Source organism: Electrophorus electricus, chromosome 17 (assembly GCF_041902795.1).
Source record: "Electrophorus electricus isolate QZ-2024a chromosome 17, ASM4190279v1, whole genome shotgun sequence".
In the NCBI taxonomy this organism is placed as follows: domain Eukaryota; kingdom Metazoa; phylum Chordata; class Actinopteri; order Gymnotiformes; family Gymnotidae; genus Electrophorus; species Electrophorus electricus.
Window position 1 is genome coordinate 1,481,195 of NC_137513.1, and position 18,561 is coordinate 1,499,755.

General features: G+C 45.1%; 1 protein-coding gene across 4 annotated transcripts; it reads left to right on the forward strand.

The window, feature by feature from the left end:
* The first annotated feature begins 180 nt into the window (after positions 1–180).
* On the forward strand, positions 181–18,473 carry cltcb (clathrin, heavy chain b (Hc)). 4 transcript variants are annotated; one of them, XR_014117775.1, is made up of 34 exons: positions 181–632; positions 1,655–1,862; positions 3,867–4,135; positions 4,339–4,500; positions 4,636–4,749; positions 4,970–5,143; positions 6,343–6,540; positions 6,630–6,830; positions 6,943–7,095; positions 7,226–7,348; positions 8,731–8,868; positions 9,047–9,211; positions 9,381–9,561; positions 9,666–9,829; positions 9,942–10,067; positions 10,194–10,336; positions 10,440–10,674; positions 10,870–10,992; positions 11,239–11,384; positions 11,492–11,675; positions 11,761–11,953; positions 12,045–12,202; positions 12,294–12,458; positions 12,653–12,760; positions 12,911–13,078; positions 13,208–13,357; positions 13,493–13,624; positions 13,729–13,839; positions 13,935–14,105; positions 14,416–14,637; positions 15,419–15,439; positions 17,086–17,161; positions 17,409–17,599; positions 17,769–18,473. XR_014117775.1 is itself a non-coding variant. In XM_027021222.3 (33 exons), exons 1-33 carry the CDS (start codon positions 591–593, stop codon positions 17,540–17,542), a joined length of 5,058 nt encoding a protein of 1,685 aa, XP_026877023.1. In that variant the 5' UTR covers positions 181–590; the 3' UTR covers positions 17,543–18,473. The 4 variants fall into 4 exon arrangements, 3 of the variants coding, with proteins under 3 accessions (XP_026877023.1, XP_026877025.1, XP_081555767.1); XM_027021222.3 differs by having other exon boundaries at positions 17,409–18,473; XM_027021224.3 differs by lacking the exon at positions 15,419–15,439 and having other exon boundaries at positions 17,409–18,473.
* Positions 18,474–18,561: the final 88 nt, after the last annotated feature.

Below are 18,561 nucleotides of genomic sequence, written 5' to 3' on the forward strand. Positions count from 1 at the left end.
TGACGGGGTTACCTACCTGACGGTTTACCTACTTGAAGGTTTACCCACCTGAGGGTTTTACCCACCTGTGCCTTTGACATTTAAAAGCTGGGAGCGTCCCAGGAACTGACGTACATATAATACGCTGAATGATGTGGCAAAAATAAATCAATGATTGCACTGGTATTTTTAAAATAATATCAATATTCAGCGCTCATATCCAAATATTTACACATTATAAGTTCATTCATGTGTCATAAAACTATACCCGCTAACGCTCGAAGTACACCGAATGATTTAAATTCTCTACGCTTCCGCCGCAGAAATGTACGATGCTTCCGTGTTCAGGTTCGTCCGAGCTGTTTCCGCCGCCATTGCGGGTTTTCGGAGTTCAGTTCTGGGTCCGCCGACTTACATCTGAGCAGCGGGGAAAACGTCAACATCCGGAGCTAGAATTGGCGCTGTTCGTGTGTAACATTCCGCAAACCTTTGGTTTTCTTTGAGTTTTCATCTTTTTGTTTTTCTCTCGTATTCCTTCAGTGGCATTGACTGCGGTGTCCGTGGAAGAGGTCTTAGCACGTAGCTAGCTAGCTAGCGAGAATCACACGGCTATGGCTCAGATATTGCCTATCCGCTTCCAGGAGCACCTCCAGGTACGACGTATTCAACTCGTTACTAAATTGAAATCACGATTAGGGTTTTGATGCCAACTTCGGAGACTTTCAAACACCTAGGTTTTCTGGGTTAGCTGGCCATGCTAGCAGCCCTGTGTTCGCTGGCTGCGCGAGCCAAATGAATGACCTCCCAACCGTTTAAACGTTTTTTTTTTTAAGCTAGTTAGCTGCATGCTACCGAGGTGGCTAATAGCTAGTCCCTCAGCTCAGTGAATATATTGATATATTCCTTATAATGCAGGTAAATCGTTCACTAGTTGACAACTAGCTTAGCTTTCTAGATTTGGAAAGAGTTTTGAGGCAGGGCTTAACATTCCTAGCTAGCTAACTACTCTGGCGAGCTAACACTGACTAACTAGATATATTGAATGACAGGCAGAAAAATCAACTGATAAACAGCTAACGTTAGATAGCACGTCTCGTTTACTACACTAGCGAATAAAATAATTATTAGTGCTGAATGTTGATTTTGTGGCGAAACAAATGTTTGGTTTTTAATTTTTTTTCTTGGCGTTACACATTGGCCATTGGCTCTAGCTATCTGTCTACTAAGCTAGCAAGGTAACTAGCTACCCCTGGGCGACATACTTTGGACAGATGGGACAAATATGCAGGTGTTTGGGTTGTTGGCTAAAAACCCCATACAAACCAAAAACCATGATATACCATGACATTTACTGTCTAGGTAACTCGAGTGTTGTAGCTAGATACATATATTTTGGCCCCTTGGACATAACACACATTGAATCACATTGAATGCCCGCAAAGGTATAAATCTGTAATGATTGAACAAGGTGACAATGCAGTGACAATCCCCAGCCTGTGTTGTTTGTTAATATTAACAATAAATTAATATCTTGATATGGATTAGTTACCCTGTAGATAGGGCTAGTACATGCAAATGTTTTGTGTAAGGAGCTGAGTACAAGGTTTTTGTGTGTGCCATGCGTGCCTGTCTTAACTTATCCTGTGGTTTGTTTGTTTTTGTTCTTCCTAATTAGCTCCAAAACCTGGGCATTAACCCAGCTAACATTGGGTTCAGCACCCTCACCATGGAGTCGGATAAGTTCATCTGTGTCCGGGAGAAGGTTGGTGAACAAGCTCAGGTGGTGATCATTGACATGAATGACCCCAACACCCCCATTCGCAGGCCCATCTCAGCAGATAGTGCCATCATGAACCCAGCAAGCAAAGTAATAGCCCTTAAAGGTAAGACACAGTCCAATAGAAATGTCACCTTCGGATGTAATTAATTTCTTTGCCTCCTCAAAATGCCTCTGGTTAACTCGGTTACATCATTCTTTTGGATGTCATTTGGGTGTCATATTAGCTTAACATATTATGTATCCCATTGTGTGTCTCCTAGTTAGTGATGTTTCTATACACTGTCCACTCTTTCATTATGTTCATATTCACAACCATGTCTTTTTGTTTTATATAAAGTCTGCAGTTGGACACTTCCAGCCTGCCTCTTTCAGTAATTTTGTGTTAATGATAGTAGTAAAGTGCTCATTGGAGTTGTCTTGCTGTCATAAATGCTTTGTCTGTTCTTGCTTGTTTTGTTCCTTTTTGTTTTTTACTGCTTTCTTATGTTTGCAGACGGTGAGTTAAATTTCATATATCCTGAGTTGTGGGGTTTTACTGTGAAATGTGGGAGAAATTTAATAGCTTTTTGATTCATTTGTTAGGCCAGTTTTGTGTGGGGACAGGTTTGCACCTTACATGAATAGCAATGTAAATCTCCCTTTTTTAGATAGGATATAGCAAGCTAGTCTTCTGTTCTAGCAAAATGTTCAAATTCTTCTGGTCAGTTGTCAGACATGATTGAAAATGCTTTATTCTCACATATCTCTGCTGTAATACATTAGTCCAATAATTTGTCATGGGTAATAGAAGTTAATCCAGATTTTAAGTACAGTTAATATATTAGATTTAGGAAGCTGATTTAGAAGCCACCAACTCTCCCTCTGTATCTCTGTGTTGTGTTGTATGGGAATGCTTTACTCTCATTAGTATATTTTAAGGTTTTGTAATTCAAATAGTTGCTACCATTTAGCCCTTCGTTATTTGCTGCTGTGATTTGGGTAGTCCCGACTGATAACTGGTAACTTTAATGATGTTGGAAAATGTAGTATAAAGAGTCTTAACTTTGTCAGTTTTTCTGTAATCTGGCACCAGCTGTGGTCGTGTGCATGCAGTACTTAATAAGGAAAACTCTTAACTAGCTCTGCGCTTGTGTTGCCTATGTGTGAGAACAGACTGATAATCATAGCAGTCATTCTGCCGGAGGGGAAAAAACCCCCCTTGGTGCCGTAAATTGGGTTTACGTGTGCACCTAGTGCAGGTACAAATGCATGAACAAGAAGCAGGGTGTCCTGCTGGAGATGAACACGGAAAACAAACCTAAGTTTGGTGTGCAGGAGAGCATTCTCTGTAGCGGGAGAGACTGCACATGAATCTGGAAACTCGCATAAAATGTATCAGTGTGCTTCACTCATTCTGTGCTAGTTCTGTCTGCATTCAGGTCTTACTTCAACCCGGCATGTACTCCCTTCACTACACGAAGCTTTATATGTCAAAAATATGTACATGTTTATTTTAAACTCAAACAGTGGAAGCAATAGTGTACATGCAGATGAGAGAAAATGTATAAATGATGAAATAAGACATTTGTTTTGATGCAGTGTAAATAAAATTCTTAAAAATTTGGAGAACAGGAATGTTTATTTCCCATTTAGTTGAAATTAATGTGCATATTCTATTCAGAATAAAAACACATTTTGTTGTGATCTGGCATATTTCCTTGTGTTCTATGCAAGGCTTTTAAAGACAAGTGTCCAAACAAATTCGTTTGGTTTCACCATTTTATTAATTTGATAAATCTGGAATTTGCCATTATATCCAGTGCACCACTGTATCATAAAATTAATTGCTGGCTTAATGTGAAAGTACTGAACTGAATGCAGAGAAAAAAATTGTTGGATGTGTGTAAATGTTTGCAGTGATTGATCTTTATTACTTCATTTTGCATTGCAACTGTTGTCTGAAGTCATGCTGTCTTTGCACCTATGACTTATGATATTTGCGTCTCTTGTGTTTGTCACAATACAAAATTTGGCACCACCATTCATTTTAAGTGTCTGCATATAGTTGTGCAACCGTTTCAATACACCGACAAAATGTTCAGTTTAGTTTGCTGTTTCTGAATTTCAGCTGCGAAAACTCTTCAGATTTTCAACATTGAAATGAAGAGCAAGATGAAGGCCCACACCATGACTGATGATGTCACATTCTGGAAGTGGATCTCCCTCAACACCGTGGCACTTGTCACAGACAACGCCGTCTATCACTGGAGCATGGAAGGCGATTCGCAGCCCATCAAAGTCTTCGACCGCCACTCCAGCTTAGCAGGCTGTCAGATCATCAACTACCGTACTGACGCCAAGCAGAAATGGCTTCTGCTTATTGGCATTTCAGCACAGGTAGTCCTCACTATAATCTGAAAGCCGTGTGTTTATTTAAAAATGATCACAACTCTAGGCAGCTGAAGAGGCCTTCACTTCCACACACGACCACACGTACAGCCCAGGGCTGAAATAAGTAGTGTGCAGTGGTACTTTCATGTGGAACTTTTCTTTTTATTTAGTTGTTGTTGTTGTTGTTGTTGTTGTTGTTGTTCCTCCAGCAAAACCGTGTGGTGGGAGCAATGCAGCTGTACTCAGTGGACAGGAAGGTGTCCCAGCCGATCGAGGGCCACGCTGCAGGCTTTGCACAGTTCAAAATGGAGGGAAACGCGGAAGAATCCACGCTCTTCTGCTTCGCAGTTCGGGGTCAAGCTGGAGGAAAGGTCTACTGGCTTCCTCTAATGACCATAAAACAGTGGAGCGTCCAGTTGCCAATTCATTTTGACCTTAACAGCCACATGTTTTTATTCTGTCTTTTAAATAATGACATACTACTTTTTCTTCTTCTTCTTCTTTAGTTGCACATTATTGAAGTTGGGACACCTCCGACTGGCAATCAGCCATTTCCAAAGAAAGCTGTGGATGTATTTTTCCCACCAGAGGCCCAGAATGACTTTCCTGTCGCTATGCAGGTACTCCGTCTGTGCTGAGCTGCCGTTGCTTTCTTCTGACGCGATGTGTGGTCTTTTGGTTTGATCACAGCATGCAGAGAGATGTTCACATGATCTCTTGCACCACTCTGAATTTTGCAAAATGCTTGTATAGTTTTGATGATCTGAGTGATGTATGTTCTCTCTGATAATGTCAGGAGTTATGGACATGGCAAGTTTGTTCTGTTTTTCGCTCATGCAGATCAGCTCCAAGCAGGATGTGGTCTTTCTCATCACCAAATACGGCTACATCCACCTCTATGATTTGGAAACGGGCACTTGCATTTACATGAACAGGATCAGTGGGGAGACCATCTTTGTTACGGCTCCTCATGAGGCTACTTCTGGCATTATCGGCGTCAACAGAAAGGGCCAGGTAAATTATCGGTGTGGTGGTTGCCATGGTTCCCTTAAAAAGACGTACTCTTATTGTCTCAGGTTTAGGATTTTGGACTTGAGTACATTGGCTGACTCTTTAAATGTGAACTCATAGCATGGGTTTGTTTGCATGCTGTTAACTGTAAAAGCAGGCCATCGCTGGGGACAGACTTGTGTGTGTGCACTGTTTAGTGTAACCGGATGCCTCCAGATGATGAATTATTTTCTAGCACAGACTCTGGAGCCATGAAATATGCAGTGAGCTGGGAGTAAACACGATCGTTTTCCTTTGTCGCTTCGCGCACCCTGCCCGACAGCATTGAACCTCGGCTGAACCCTCAAAGCCCACTTGCGCTCATGCCTGTGTGGTTGGTAGTGCTCCACCCTGCTGCGACCTTGGCATCGAGGAATCCCTGTAAATAACAGCGCAGGCATCCCGGGTGCCTGAGAGGCGTTAGGCGTGTGCGACCAGGCTGTGGGTGCCTGTAATCCTCTTGGACCAGCTGCTAGCTCCCTGCTGTCTGTGCCACTGATGGGCAGGTCTGGAGCTGCCCACAACCTGCTGTCATGTCCAGGGTGCGCATTGTGCCGCCACCTTGTGAACAGTACAGGGTTTGTTTTTATATGTGTTTGTTTTTATATTGTATTTATAGACCTTTTGATTTTGGGCCAGTGTACATATTTATGTTGGTGCTTTTTTTAATAGAGCTCTCTTCATTGGTAAATTTTCCCCGATGTCGAATGTTTTTTCTCTTTTCTCTCTTATGAAAGAATGTGGCCTGTTTAGAACAAAATTACTCTCTTCTGATTTTACTTTTGTGGTGCTCCGTGTTTATAGTGATAGTGGGGCACCCCCTTTACTGAACAGAGTAACGAGGACTGCGGTGGACAGCTCCCACCCTCTTCACTGGCTTTGTCTTTGCCGCTCTCCATGGTGCTGAAGGCATGTTCCTGGATCTCGCCTTAGGTTTCAGTGTTTTGGCATGTGCTATTATGTAGAGAGTCTGTCGCATGTTTCAGTCTGACCATATGTCTTTGCTCCTGAGCCCATGACCTTGCAGTGGTTATCATCTTAGGCTACGTGCTCTCTCAGGTGAGCTAAGGGAGGCGCAGGGCTGCCGTAGATGCCGCCTTGCACTTTCCGTGAGGCATCTTCTCCGCACTTAACACCACCTATCCTGCACTCCTCTCTTTCAGGTGCTGTCTGTGTGTGTGGAGGAAGAGAACATCATCCCCTACATAACCAACGTCTTACAAAATCCTGACCTGGCCCTGCGCATGGCTGTCCGCAACAACTTGGCCGGTGCTGAGGAGCTATTTGCACGAAAGTTCAACACCCTCTTTGCAGCTGGAAACTACTCGGAGGCAGCTAAAGTGGCTGCCAACGCACCAAAGGTATTTCGTAGCACCCAACTCGGCGATACTGTTCCCACAGTATCGAGCTGCTGAAGCTGACATCTGCTTGTTGTGTGCCCCCCCCCCAGGGCATTCTGCGAACCCCTGACACCATCCGCCGCTTCCAGAGCGTGCCGGCCCAGCCGGGCCAGACCTCCCCGCTGCTGCAGTACTTCGGCATCCTGCTGGACCAGGGCCAGCTCAACAAGTTTGAGTCTCTGGAGCTCTGCAGGCCGGTACTGCAGCAGGGCCGCAAACAGCTGCTGGAGAAGTGGCTCAAAGAGGACAAGGTAGAGTGTGGGGGTGGGGGGTGTGGTTTTTAAAAAAAATTGATCACTTTTTTTTTTTTTTTTTTTTTCTCTTCTAAAAGTCTGGCAGATGCTAACTGCTTTCTTAATTCAGCTGGAGTGCTCCGAAGAACTGGGAGATTTGGTGAAGACGGTGGACCCAACTCTTGCTCTCAGTGTATACCTAAGGGCTAACGTTCCCAACAAAGTCATACAGTGCTTTGCAGAAACTGGCCAGTTCCAGAAAATTGTACTTTATGCAAGAAAGGTGGGCCTTTTCAGATGACTTTGCTAAAATGACATTCAAAACAAAAAATTGTTGATTGATCATTTGAATGTTGGGTTATTGACTGCTCTCTTGTGCTGTGCTCACCTGGTCTGGTCTGGTGGGCCTACAGGTGGGATACACTCCAGACTGGATCTTCCTGCTGAGGAACGTGATGCGGATCAGTGCGGAGCAGGGCCTGCAGTTCGCCCAGATGCTTGTGCAGGACGAGGAGCCACTGGCGGACATCACCCAGGTAGATGCCCCTCTGTGCTGCACCATGTTCCCTGTGTCTCTTTCTAGAATGTACTTTGTCCACTGTTTCATAGCTCACTTTGTCCTGCTGTTCTGATAATTAAGACTCCACGTGCAGAGGGGCCGCCTGCCATCTGTCTGTCCATCTCCCCCAAATGTTACGATCCTTAATCGGGAAGTAACTGTTCATTTAACCTCTACCAGGATGTAATTTTTGACCTTGATGGGACAAGGTCACGTTTTTATTGCATCAGTTATTTCATTTCATCGGTTCTTCATGACTAATACATGCTGCTTACCCCACCCCCACAAGCACATATAACGTGTCCGCACATGGTCCTCCCTTTTTCACCCCATCATCGTAAAATCAAGGCCCAGTAGTGGCGATTTGACTTATGACTTGGTGTTTGTACTTTACAGGACTGAATTGCGCATTATTTTCAATCATTTCCCATCTCCAGGTTCTTTGTGTTTGACTCCTCTTGCATGAACCCGTAAGGCAGGGTTGTAGCACTCCTCCTTACTAACCCTGTTAATGTGTCTGTAAAGATAAATGAATTAAGTCTGTGCTTATTACAGCCTAATCTTCCAGTCCTACATGCAGTGTTTCTAGCAATAAACTTGGGCCTTGTGAACTTATTGACTGGGGTTTAGTTCTGCAGCTAGAACGTTGTGCTGAGTCATCAAATTAAGAGGCATGGACACCATGCCTGAAACCAGCATGATCTTCATTCTAGACATAGTGATTTTATGCTATAGATAAGAATTTTATTCTTACACTTAGAATATTTTGTCTCAACAAAACAAAGATACAAGTGACTTTATATGCACACAGTTGCACGACAACCGTACCTGAGCATTCACGTTTGACGGGATTTGTGGTAGTTTCTTTGTACTGAACTTTCACAGCTTTTGCGTTGTTTCCGCAGTGTAACTAAAATGCTCTATGGCCTATGTGTACTTGGTGGACCACAGCATTGGTCTGTCATTCATTGCCTCGCTAAAGCGGAATGTGAGGGCTCCGCTGATGAAGTCGGTGTCTTCTGGGAAAGGGAACACAATTCCATTTGGCAAATAAATAATCTTGCCACACTCTAATGTCACTAAATTTTGCAAAAATACTCTTTATTGTACCTGAATAACTCACAATGTTGTTCAACATTTATGAAACCTCTGACATTAGCCTTGCACAGTCAATGCTGCCTTTTAGGTTTTTAGGGGTTTTATTTGTTTTTGTTTGATTTGTAATGGAGTTCTTTCTGACTATCCGTTGGTCTGGTTTGGTCATTGGATTTGTCATGTCTCCTGTCACTCTTTTCAGAAGTTACTTGCTGTCGTTGGTGTGATTGCTAACGGTCTCGCACACTTTTGTTTGTTGCTCAGATTGTGGACGTGTTCATGGAGTACAACTTGATCCAGCAGTGCACGTCCTTCCTACTGGACGCCCTGAAGAACAACCGGCCCACTGAGGGTCCACTCCAGACCCGCCTGCTGGAGATGAACCTCATGCATGCGCCGCAGGTGAGACACCCCCCCCCCCCCCTTTTGCTCTTCTGAAGTCGTGGTAAAGGAGTGTTCACTACCCGCGCAACTGCCCGCTGGAGTCAATCAAGTCACACCCTCTGGGCATTTATCTTTTTGTATGGTTTTTTTTTTTTTTTTTTTTTCTTATCTTTTCTTTTTCCTTCTTCAATTCCAGGTTGCTGACGCCATTCTGGGGAACCAGATGTTCACCCACTATGACCGCGCTCATGTGGCCCAGCTGTGTGAGAAGGCAGGGCTGCTGCAGAGAGCCCTGGAGCACTACAGCGACCTATACGACATCAAACGCGCGGTGGTCCACACCCACCTGCTCAACCCAGAGGTACATGCCAAAGTCCACGAGTCAGAATACTCGTGACTCCCTCCCCTGATGGCTACGGCAGCCTTGCTTGATGTATCTTGGTCTTTTTTGTGAATTTGGATATTCACTAAACACTGTTGGTCCAGTGCCAACTCAGTTTGTCACCACCTGTTCCATGTGTCACACACAGTGGCTGGTGAACTACTTTGGTTCGCTGTCGGTGGAGGACTCCCTGGAGTGCCTGAGGGCCATGCTGTCCGCCAACATCAGGCAGAACCTACAGATCTGCGTCCAGGTGGCCTCCAAGTATCATGAGCAGCTCACTACGCAGTCCCTCACAGAGCTCTTCGAGTCCTTCAAGAGTTTTGAAGGTAACACTCGGCCACCTTGGTTCCACTACTTGTCTTGTGTATTGTGGACGACCCCAGATGGAGTAGATGTTTGGGCTGGTAATGCCTGACCATGTGCCTTGCAGGTCTCTTCTACTTCCTTGGTTCCATTGTGAACTTCAGCCAGGATCCAGAGGTTCATTTCAAGTACATTCAGGCTGCATGTAAAACTGGCCAGATCAAAGAAGTGGAGAGGATCTGTAGAGAGAGTAACTGCTATGACCCTGAGCGTGTGAAGAATTTCCTGAAGGTATAAACCAAATGCCTCCTAATTACGTTTGGCACCTCTGTAACCTGTTCTATTTTACATCAATTTTTTTCCTGTTGAAGGTACTTCTGATGTGCATGGTTTTTATATGCAGGAAGCCAAACTGACTGATCAGCTGCCTCTCATCATCGTGTGCGACCGCTTTGACTTTGTCCATGATCTGGTCCTTTATCTGTATCGCAACAACCTGCAGAAGTACATCGAGATCTACGTGCAGAAGGTAAACCCATGAAGGCCTCAGTAATGCACCAGTACTTCAGTAACTCTAGCCTCTGTAGGTACCACGGTAAAGATGGAAACCGTGTGTGTGTGTCTCTCTCTCTCTCTCTCTCTCTCTCTCTCTCAGGTGAACCCCAGCCGCTTACCTGTGGTGATTGGCGGTCTGCTGGATGTTGACTGCTCAGAGGATGTAATCAAAAACCTGATCCTGGTAGTGCGCGGCCAGTTCTCTACCGACGAGCTAGTGGCGGAGGTGGAGAAGAGAAACAGGTGCGTCCTACCTGGACCAACTTCTGCTGTAGCGCCCAGATGTAGAGGCTATGTGTCTACTTGTCTTACCCTGGCCGTGTGTGTGTGCGCGCGCTTGCGGTAGGCTGAAGCTGCTGTTGCCCTGGTTGGAGGCTCGTATCCATGAGGGCTGTGAGGAACCTGCCACCCACAATGCTCTTGCAAAGATCTACATAGACAGCAACAACAACCCGGAGCGCTTCCTCCGGGAGAACCCCTACTACGACAGCCGTGTAGTGGGCAAGTACTGCGAGAAGAGGGACCCCCACCTGGCCTGCGTGGCCTACGAGAGAGGACAGTGTGACCAGGAGCTCATTCATGTGAGCAACCACCACCTCTCCTTTCTCTCATCTGCAGTCTTGAACAGGCTTTGGCACCAAATGGTCACTACAGTCCTTATTGCAGCGGTCACGAGTGGAGAAGGACAGATTTTATTGCTCAATTTTCATGCTGATGCACATTTTGGAAAATATTTCTTTAAAACTAAAGCAAATCCAACTATATCCCATGCACAGGTCTGCAATGAAAACTCCCTCTTTAAAAGCCTCTCTCGGTATTTGGTGCGTCGTAAGGACCCTGAGCTGTGGGCCAGCGTTCTCCTTGAGAGCAACCCCTACAGAAGGCCCCTGATTGACCAGGTACAGGAATCAAAATACTCTGGAGGGCTAGTCACTGCTTCTCAGGGGCTGTAGTTTAAAATTCACTCATTGAGGAGAAATGTATTTGTATAGCTCAGGTGACAGTCGTGCTCTGACCAGCAAACCAGAGAGTACCCAGAACCCACATTTATCTCCCGAGTGATGGTCTCCAGCGTACAGCCTTCTCCTGTCTGTCAGTTATTGTGTGTTTAAAACAGTCATAACCCAACCTCCTGTTCTTTCCAGGTGGTGCAGACTGCACTTTCAGAAACGCAGGATCCTGAAGAAGTGTCCGTCACAGTCAAGGCTTTTATGACCGCTGACCTGCCCAACGAGCTCATTGAGCTCCTGGAGAAGATTGTCTTGGACAACTCGGTTTTCAGCGAGCACAGGTTGGCTCAGCGCTCCACTCGATTGGAGTAGGTTTTGATTTTCAAATGTGTGAGTTTTTTTGTCTTATTTTTTAAACATTTTCGTTTGCTCGCTCTTTGCTCCTCAGGAACCTGCAGAATCTTCTGATTTTGACAGCCATCAAAGCCGACCGCACTCGCGTCATGGAGTATATCAATCGCCTGGACAACTACGACGCTCCTGACATCGCCAACATTGCCATCAGCAACGAGCTCTTCGAAGAGGCTTTCGCCATCTTCAGGAAGTTTGATGTGAACACATCTGCAGTACAGGTCGGTCCCAAAGCTGCCTTTTCTGTCAGAGGCATTCCACCTGCACTTGTTGGCCTCTGTCACGCTGATGGCCCTCTTCCTGCAGGTTCTGATCGAGCACATCGGGAATCTGGACAGGGCCTATGAGTTTGCCGAGCGCTGCAATGAGCCGGCCGTCTGGAGCCAGCTGGCAAAGGCTCAGTTGCAGAAGGGGCTGGTCAAAGAGGCCATCGACTCCTACATCAAGGCGGACGACCCGTCGGCCTACATGGAAGTGGGTCAAGCTGCTGCCCAGAGTGGTATGTCCGGCCAAATGAAAGATATAACGTTACTCCTTAGAAAGTGTCCTGTTAATGTTTCTGGGTCAAAACATGTGTTTGTTTTCTATAGGAAACTGGGAGGATTTGGTGAAGTTCTTGCTGATGGCACGCAAGAAGGCACGTGAGTCTTACGTAGAGACTGAGCTCATCTTCGCCCTGGCCAAGACCAACCGCCTGGCCGAGCTGGAGGAGTTCATCAATGGACCGAACAATGCTCACATCCAGCAGGTATGAGCCTCTCCTCCCCCGCCTGGGGTTCGCCTGCATGCCGCGTGATCTTAGTTTGCTGCAGGTAATGCCCGTGGGGTTTTTCTCTAAGGTTGGTGACCGGTGCTATGATGAGAAGATGTACGATGCAGCTAAGCTCCTGTACAACAATGTGTCCAACTTTGGACGCCTGGCTTCTACTCTGGTCCACCTGGGGGAGTACCAGGCCGCCGTGGACGGGGCCCGTAAAGCCAACAGCACACGGACCTGGAAAGAGGTGAGAGCCTGCAGTGCTGACCGCCAGTACCCATGGAGCACGCTTTGGTCCGCTCACTCTGCTGTTGCTGGCTGAGCCGTGAGTTATGTTCCCACATGAAATGATTCAAGGCAACACAGCTCCATCACCTCTTTTGCTTTTGATTGTTTAGCTGAGCATCTCGGTTCACTGAGTGAAATGGTGTCTCTTCCCAGGTCTGCTTTGCCTGTGTGGATGGAAAGGAGTTTCGTCTGGCACAGATGTGTGGGTTGCATATCGTGGTCCATGCTGATGAACTGGAAGAGCTCATTAACTACTACCAGGTCATTGAGTCAAGTCCACTTATCTTCTCCTTGCCTGTTTTAGCAGTGTGTAATTTGAAGTGTATGGCTGATTTGGGGAAAACCTCAGAGCACACTCACACACACATTTTGGGGCATTGGTGCTGACCTGTGTGTATAATTCTCCCCCAGGACCGTGGGTACTTTGAGGAGCTGATCACCATGCTAGAGGCAGCTCTGGGGTTGGAGCGTGCTCACATGGGCATGTTCACCGAGCTGGCCATCCTCTACTCCAAGTTTAAACCTCAGAAGATGAGGGAACATCTGGAGCTCTTCTGGTCCAGGGTCAACATCCCCAAGGCAAGAGACTTAACTTCATTTCCAGCTGTTCCCATGTGAAGGCACCAAATGGATAGCTTCTGGATTCCTGTACTGTTGCTGTGCTGTCCTTTCCTGCCCCTTGTCACATTGTGTTGACCTGTGCACCAGGTGCTGAGGGCAGCAGAGCAGGCCCACCTATGGGCAGAGCTGGTCTTCCTTTATGACAAGTATGAAGAGTACGATAATGCCATCCTCACCATGATGAACCACCCAGCAGATGCCTGGAAAGAGAGCCAGTTCAAAGACATCGTAACCAAGGTAAGGGAGTTGATTAGGACCTGTTGTCATGGAAGCCTTCGCCATTAGCGTTCTGCTTCACCTCTCATCATCGGTGGGTTCTGTTTTGTGCTGTGGCATTCAGGTCCGTGATGAGCCTTGTTTGCTTTTCTTCAGGTGGCTAATGTGGAGCTGTACTACAAAGCCATTCAGTTTTATCTGGAATTTAAGCCCATGTTGCTGAATGACCTGCTCATCGTGCTGTCCCCGAGGCTGGACCACACCCGCGCCGTCAACTTCTTCAGCAAGGTGGTTAAATGCCCCGCTTGGGTTTTTACATGGCCTGTCATGGTCATGTTTTATTTTGGGGGCCCATTTTAGTTTATTGACATTATTTTTGATGCATCTTTCAGGTCAAACAGTTGTCCCTGGTTAAACCGTACCTGCGGTCCGTACAGAACCACAACAACAAATCAGTAAATGAAGCACTTAACAACCTCTTCATAAGCGAGGAGGATTTCCAGGTGGGACATGAATCGTCAGCAGACTCTACCCTTTCAGGAGTACTTTTTGTTTTTACCATTTTAAATCTCATGTTTTTTCCTGGCGTCCTGCACAGGCTCTTCGCACATCCATCGACGCCTATGACAACTTCGACAACATATCCCTGGCTCAGAGCCTGGAGAAGCATGAGCTCATCGAGTTCAGGAGAATCGCAGCCTACCTTTTCAAAGGCAACAACCGCTGGAAGCAGAGTGTGGAACTCTGCAAGAAGGACAAACTCTACAAGGTTCCTGCCCAACACCCCACTGCTATCATCACTGTGTCTTATTTACATTTACAGCATTTCGCTGATGCTTTTATCTAAAGCAGCTTACAGTTCTGTCTGATTTACAACTTGAGTAATTGAGGGTTAAGTGCCTTGTTCAGGCGCCCAACAGTAGTAACTTGTCAGTGATGGGAGGTGACCTAGCAACCTTCTGATTACTAGTCGAGTACCTTAACTTCCGTGCTGGCACTGGTAGCTCATCACGCATGAAATGCAGAACAAGCACTCTTAATCCGAGCGCACCGCGGCCGTGTTTGCGTGTCTCTTACAGGACGCCATGCAGTACGCGGCGGAGTCGAAGGACACGGAGCTGGCAGAGGAGCTGCTCCAGTGGTTCCTGCAGGAGGACAAGAAGGAGTGCTTCGCAGCCTGCCTCTTTACTTGCTACGACCTGCTGCGGCCTGACGTGGTGCTGGAGACGGCCTGGAGACACAACATCATGGACTTCTCCATGCCATACTTCATCCAGGTGATGAGGGAGTACCTCAGCAAGGTGAGTGTGCGAAGCGGCTGCATGTCACTTACTAGAGGGAGTCAGGGCCCATTTCTTATGTGAGGTGGATGGTGTAGTTTGATCAAATGTTGTAATGTTACTTTATTTCTGTAATGCAGATGTCGGTAATCTTGGGCCCCCATAGAAAGGTTAATGGCTCTCTGGATACGTTTCATTTCTGTGATAAATTAGCCCATTTAAAATCAAATCATTTATTCATTCTGCACGGTAACAGTATATGTTCATCAAATACGTTTTTTTGTTTTTATTGTAAAATTAATTTGCAGTTAAATGACTATTCTTTGCTCTGCATACAGCCCTGTAGCATGGAGAGCCATAATCATATCCCAGTCTTATAAATTCTCTAAATTAGAAATTGATCACATTTTGTACTTGCATCCCCAGCTTCTACTTTAAGAACACATTTGGTGGTAACTCGTATTTAAAAACCCCTTCATTTAACATACCCTATACACAGACTGTACAGACTCTCATGTAATTTGTGTAGTCATTCATCAGATATATTAGGTGTTAAAGGTTCCATTGGGGTTTAATAGATGTGATGAGGAAATGTATCTGCTAACTGACTTCATGGAAGAACCAGTGAAACCTTGGATTAGGAAAAATATTGTTTTCTTTATACTTTCTGTGATTTCTGCTGTTTTTATTTCTGTTAACACTACTGCTTTTTCCTGCATTAGTTCTCTTCTTGCATTTGCAATACTGGATTGTTAAGTTTGCTTTATATTCTTAAGCTGCTACTCTTAAATTTCCCTTTCAGGTTGATGCAATTAAGGAAAAGGTGAAGGCAGCTTCTTATTTCCATTTAAGCCCTGTAGTTTTGGAGGACTGAACCTTCAAGAACCTTCTGCATGAGTTTTTATCCCCTCCCATGTCACCCTGCTGCTTCTACCACCTTGACTGGAGTTTCCTCTAGAGTACTGACCATGTGTTGAACGGATGCTGCGGTAGTGAGCCACTCTCTCAGACCTGTAGATGAAGAGATGTAGTGTCTGCGTCACTGAACTGCAGTCTGCCATTGGCTCAGACCAGCTCTTCCTGTGCTGCTGTCAGTTCCCTTAATCAAATGAGGTGCAGTGCATGAGCTTTTTACGGGTTTCTGCCCACTGAGATGCGCGATTCTCACACAATGATGCCTTTCGAATCTGCTTTAAAATTGCTTCTGTAATCCAGTTGTAGACTGCAATGTAAGTGATTTGGGTAGGACATGAGTAGATATAGCAAAATGAAGTGACCACATTTTCAGGGGCTCAATTTCTGCCGCTGACATGACTTTGCAGATGACATCATAGAAAATCTTAAAGCTGCAAAAATGATTCCTACCTCTTGTCCCTCATGCTATAGTCTGTCTACAGTAACGAGAAAGTGTGGTCCTCCCGTTTAAACATTAAAGCCAGTACTGTGTTGTATGCTCTAGAGAGTTTACAAGCATGTGTTTTGTAGTGTTGGTGGCACCTACTGAAAGATTAGGGAACATGGCTGTTGGCTGTGCCTGCCTCTGGAAGACTTGACTGGCTGTATGAATCCATCTCTATCCCTGTCACTCCTCCTTCACTCTCTACCCCTCTCCTCATGCCCACTTCTTAACTAAACGATTAACAGCTACATCTCTGGAATGTTTCTCTTCCCCTCCTTCAATGAAACCTCGACTTCGCTGACCTAGTTCGGGCCTGCTCAACATGCTCATTTGAACTTCTTAGTATCGGCACCAGCTGTATGTAGAGAACTGAACCCAAACGCAGTGTGAAGTCACAAAGCATGCGCTTGCTTACAAATGGAGCAAACATTGATCTTTTGAGCTGGAGTTCTAACAAGACATTCAGCAACCAATTTTCTCATCTGCTACTGTAATATTCCTAATCTTTTTTCCATTAAAATTTAAAAATTTGACCACAAGGCTTACATTAGAGTCGTAAGTTTCCTTTACATGAAACTCCCATAATTGATGTATTCACAGGACTGTGTTTGGAACCCCTGTCCTTTTAAACATTTGCTGGCATCACCTTGCTACGTGCTTTCTGGTTAAGTTACAGGGTTCTGTTTTCTACATATGCACCGTTTGAAAAGAACTGCTGAGTGACTGACTGAGGGGACCGCCACCTGTTAGCTTAGCCTCATTTGGTTAAGGTTGAATATTTTAATAGTGTACCTCCTTGTAAAAACTGAAGCTTGTCTCTAAATTCATGTGATGGCAGATGTCATCGACAACAACAAAAAAAATGTTGATTGGTAGAGCTCCCCTTAAATCCTGCCCTGAGAGCACTGGCACGCAAGAGTAAGTTTGGCTTTAAGCGTTTCCCATGATTGGTCCCATCCATCAGTCATTTCCTCTGTTGACAAGGAAGGCATTTGTTTCATCTCCTAGCCGGTCAGTGGCCTGCCTTTTCTTCACTCCTCTTTCTCCACTTCCCTCTCTGCCTCATTCAGGTCGACAAGCTGGACGCCTCTGAGTCATTGAGGAAGGAGGAGGAGCAGGCCACGGAGGCCCAGCCAATAGTTTATGGTAGGACCCCTCCACTGCTTGACAAAATGAGTTTGTTGTGTTTTTAAAACAATTCCTGGCAATTAGTTGAATATTTGCATGTTTTAGTTGAACTTTTCACACATTACTAACACAGAGTTAGTAATATAGCACATGCTTCTGAAGGAGTGCCACTCAGTCCCTCTGAGGCAAGTCCTGATGTTTCCATAGTGACTTGGAATAATTCCCCCCTGCTGGTGCTAACTGTAGGGTTACCCTTTTGTTTCAGGCACCCCCCAGCTGATGCTGACTGCAGGCCCCAACGTTGCTGTTCCCCCGCAGCAGCCCTACGGCTATGGCTATCCTCCCAACGCTGCTGGCTACGGCCAGCCCGCGCAGACGGGCTTCAGCTATGGCATGTAATGCCTGCCGTCCCCCAGCTCTCCATCCCTCGCTCCTCAACTTCCTTACCAGCTCATTGTGGGTCTGCTCTCAAAGGGTTGCGCAGTCAATGTTTTTAAATTATTTTCCTTAAAATACATTTGAAGGACTTTTTTTGTTTCATTGTTAAAGAAAATAATTGGACCACATTTTGTTTTACATTCCATATTTAAGATGACCTGTTTAACAAGATTTTTTTTTTTTTAAGGGGGAACAGCAATTAACATATGTTGTGAAGCATCTGATTTGCACTCTGTCATGAGAGGAAACTAATGTAGGACATCCTAATTTCGATGTGCTGTATGTGGAAGCTTACATCGTCTGTATGTATATTGCATTTCATTATTGTATATTCTGAAAAAGGCTTAAAAAAAACATTTGAATTTGAGCGTATGCATCCATGGGTACATTTAGCAACACTAAGTAATAATCAAATATTCTACACAGGTATGTAGCTGTATGGAATTTTAAGAGCATACAGACATGATTGATTATAGAAGCAATTTTAATCCCTTATCATAAATGGCCTCCTTGTCCACGTTGACGTTAACACCCTTACATTCACTCCAAGTGTAACAGGTGATCTTTTGTTGTGTTCTCTACAGTGACTTGTGTGATACCATTTCCATAAATGAGCAAGGGATAAAAGACTATTCTTCTGACTTGTGTGTATTTACTCACCATGCAATTTCCTTGTATTGAGGTTTGTGTATGCCTGGTATTGTGATGTTCTAGCTCACTATTTTGAGTGTACAGAAGAATGATTATAGAAATGGCTACATTGCTTGTCCCTTAAGTTCTGCTGTGTGTGTTACACACTCCAAGCAAATAGGTAATAAATTTATGGGATTGTGATAGTTTTGGTGGCTTGATTGTAAACTTGCTCAGATTAAAATGAAAAAATCCAACCACAGCATCATATATCGTGTTTTATTGTTCTGTGAATATTGAAACGTTAACGCTGTAGAAATAAGAGACGTTCAGATATGCGACATGTGATA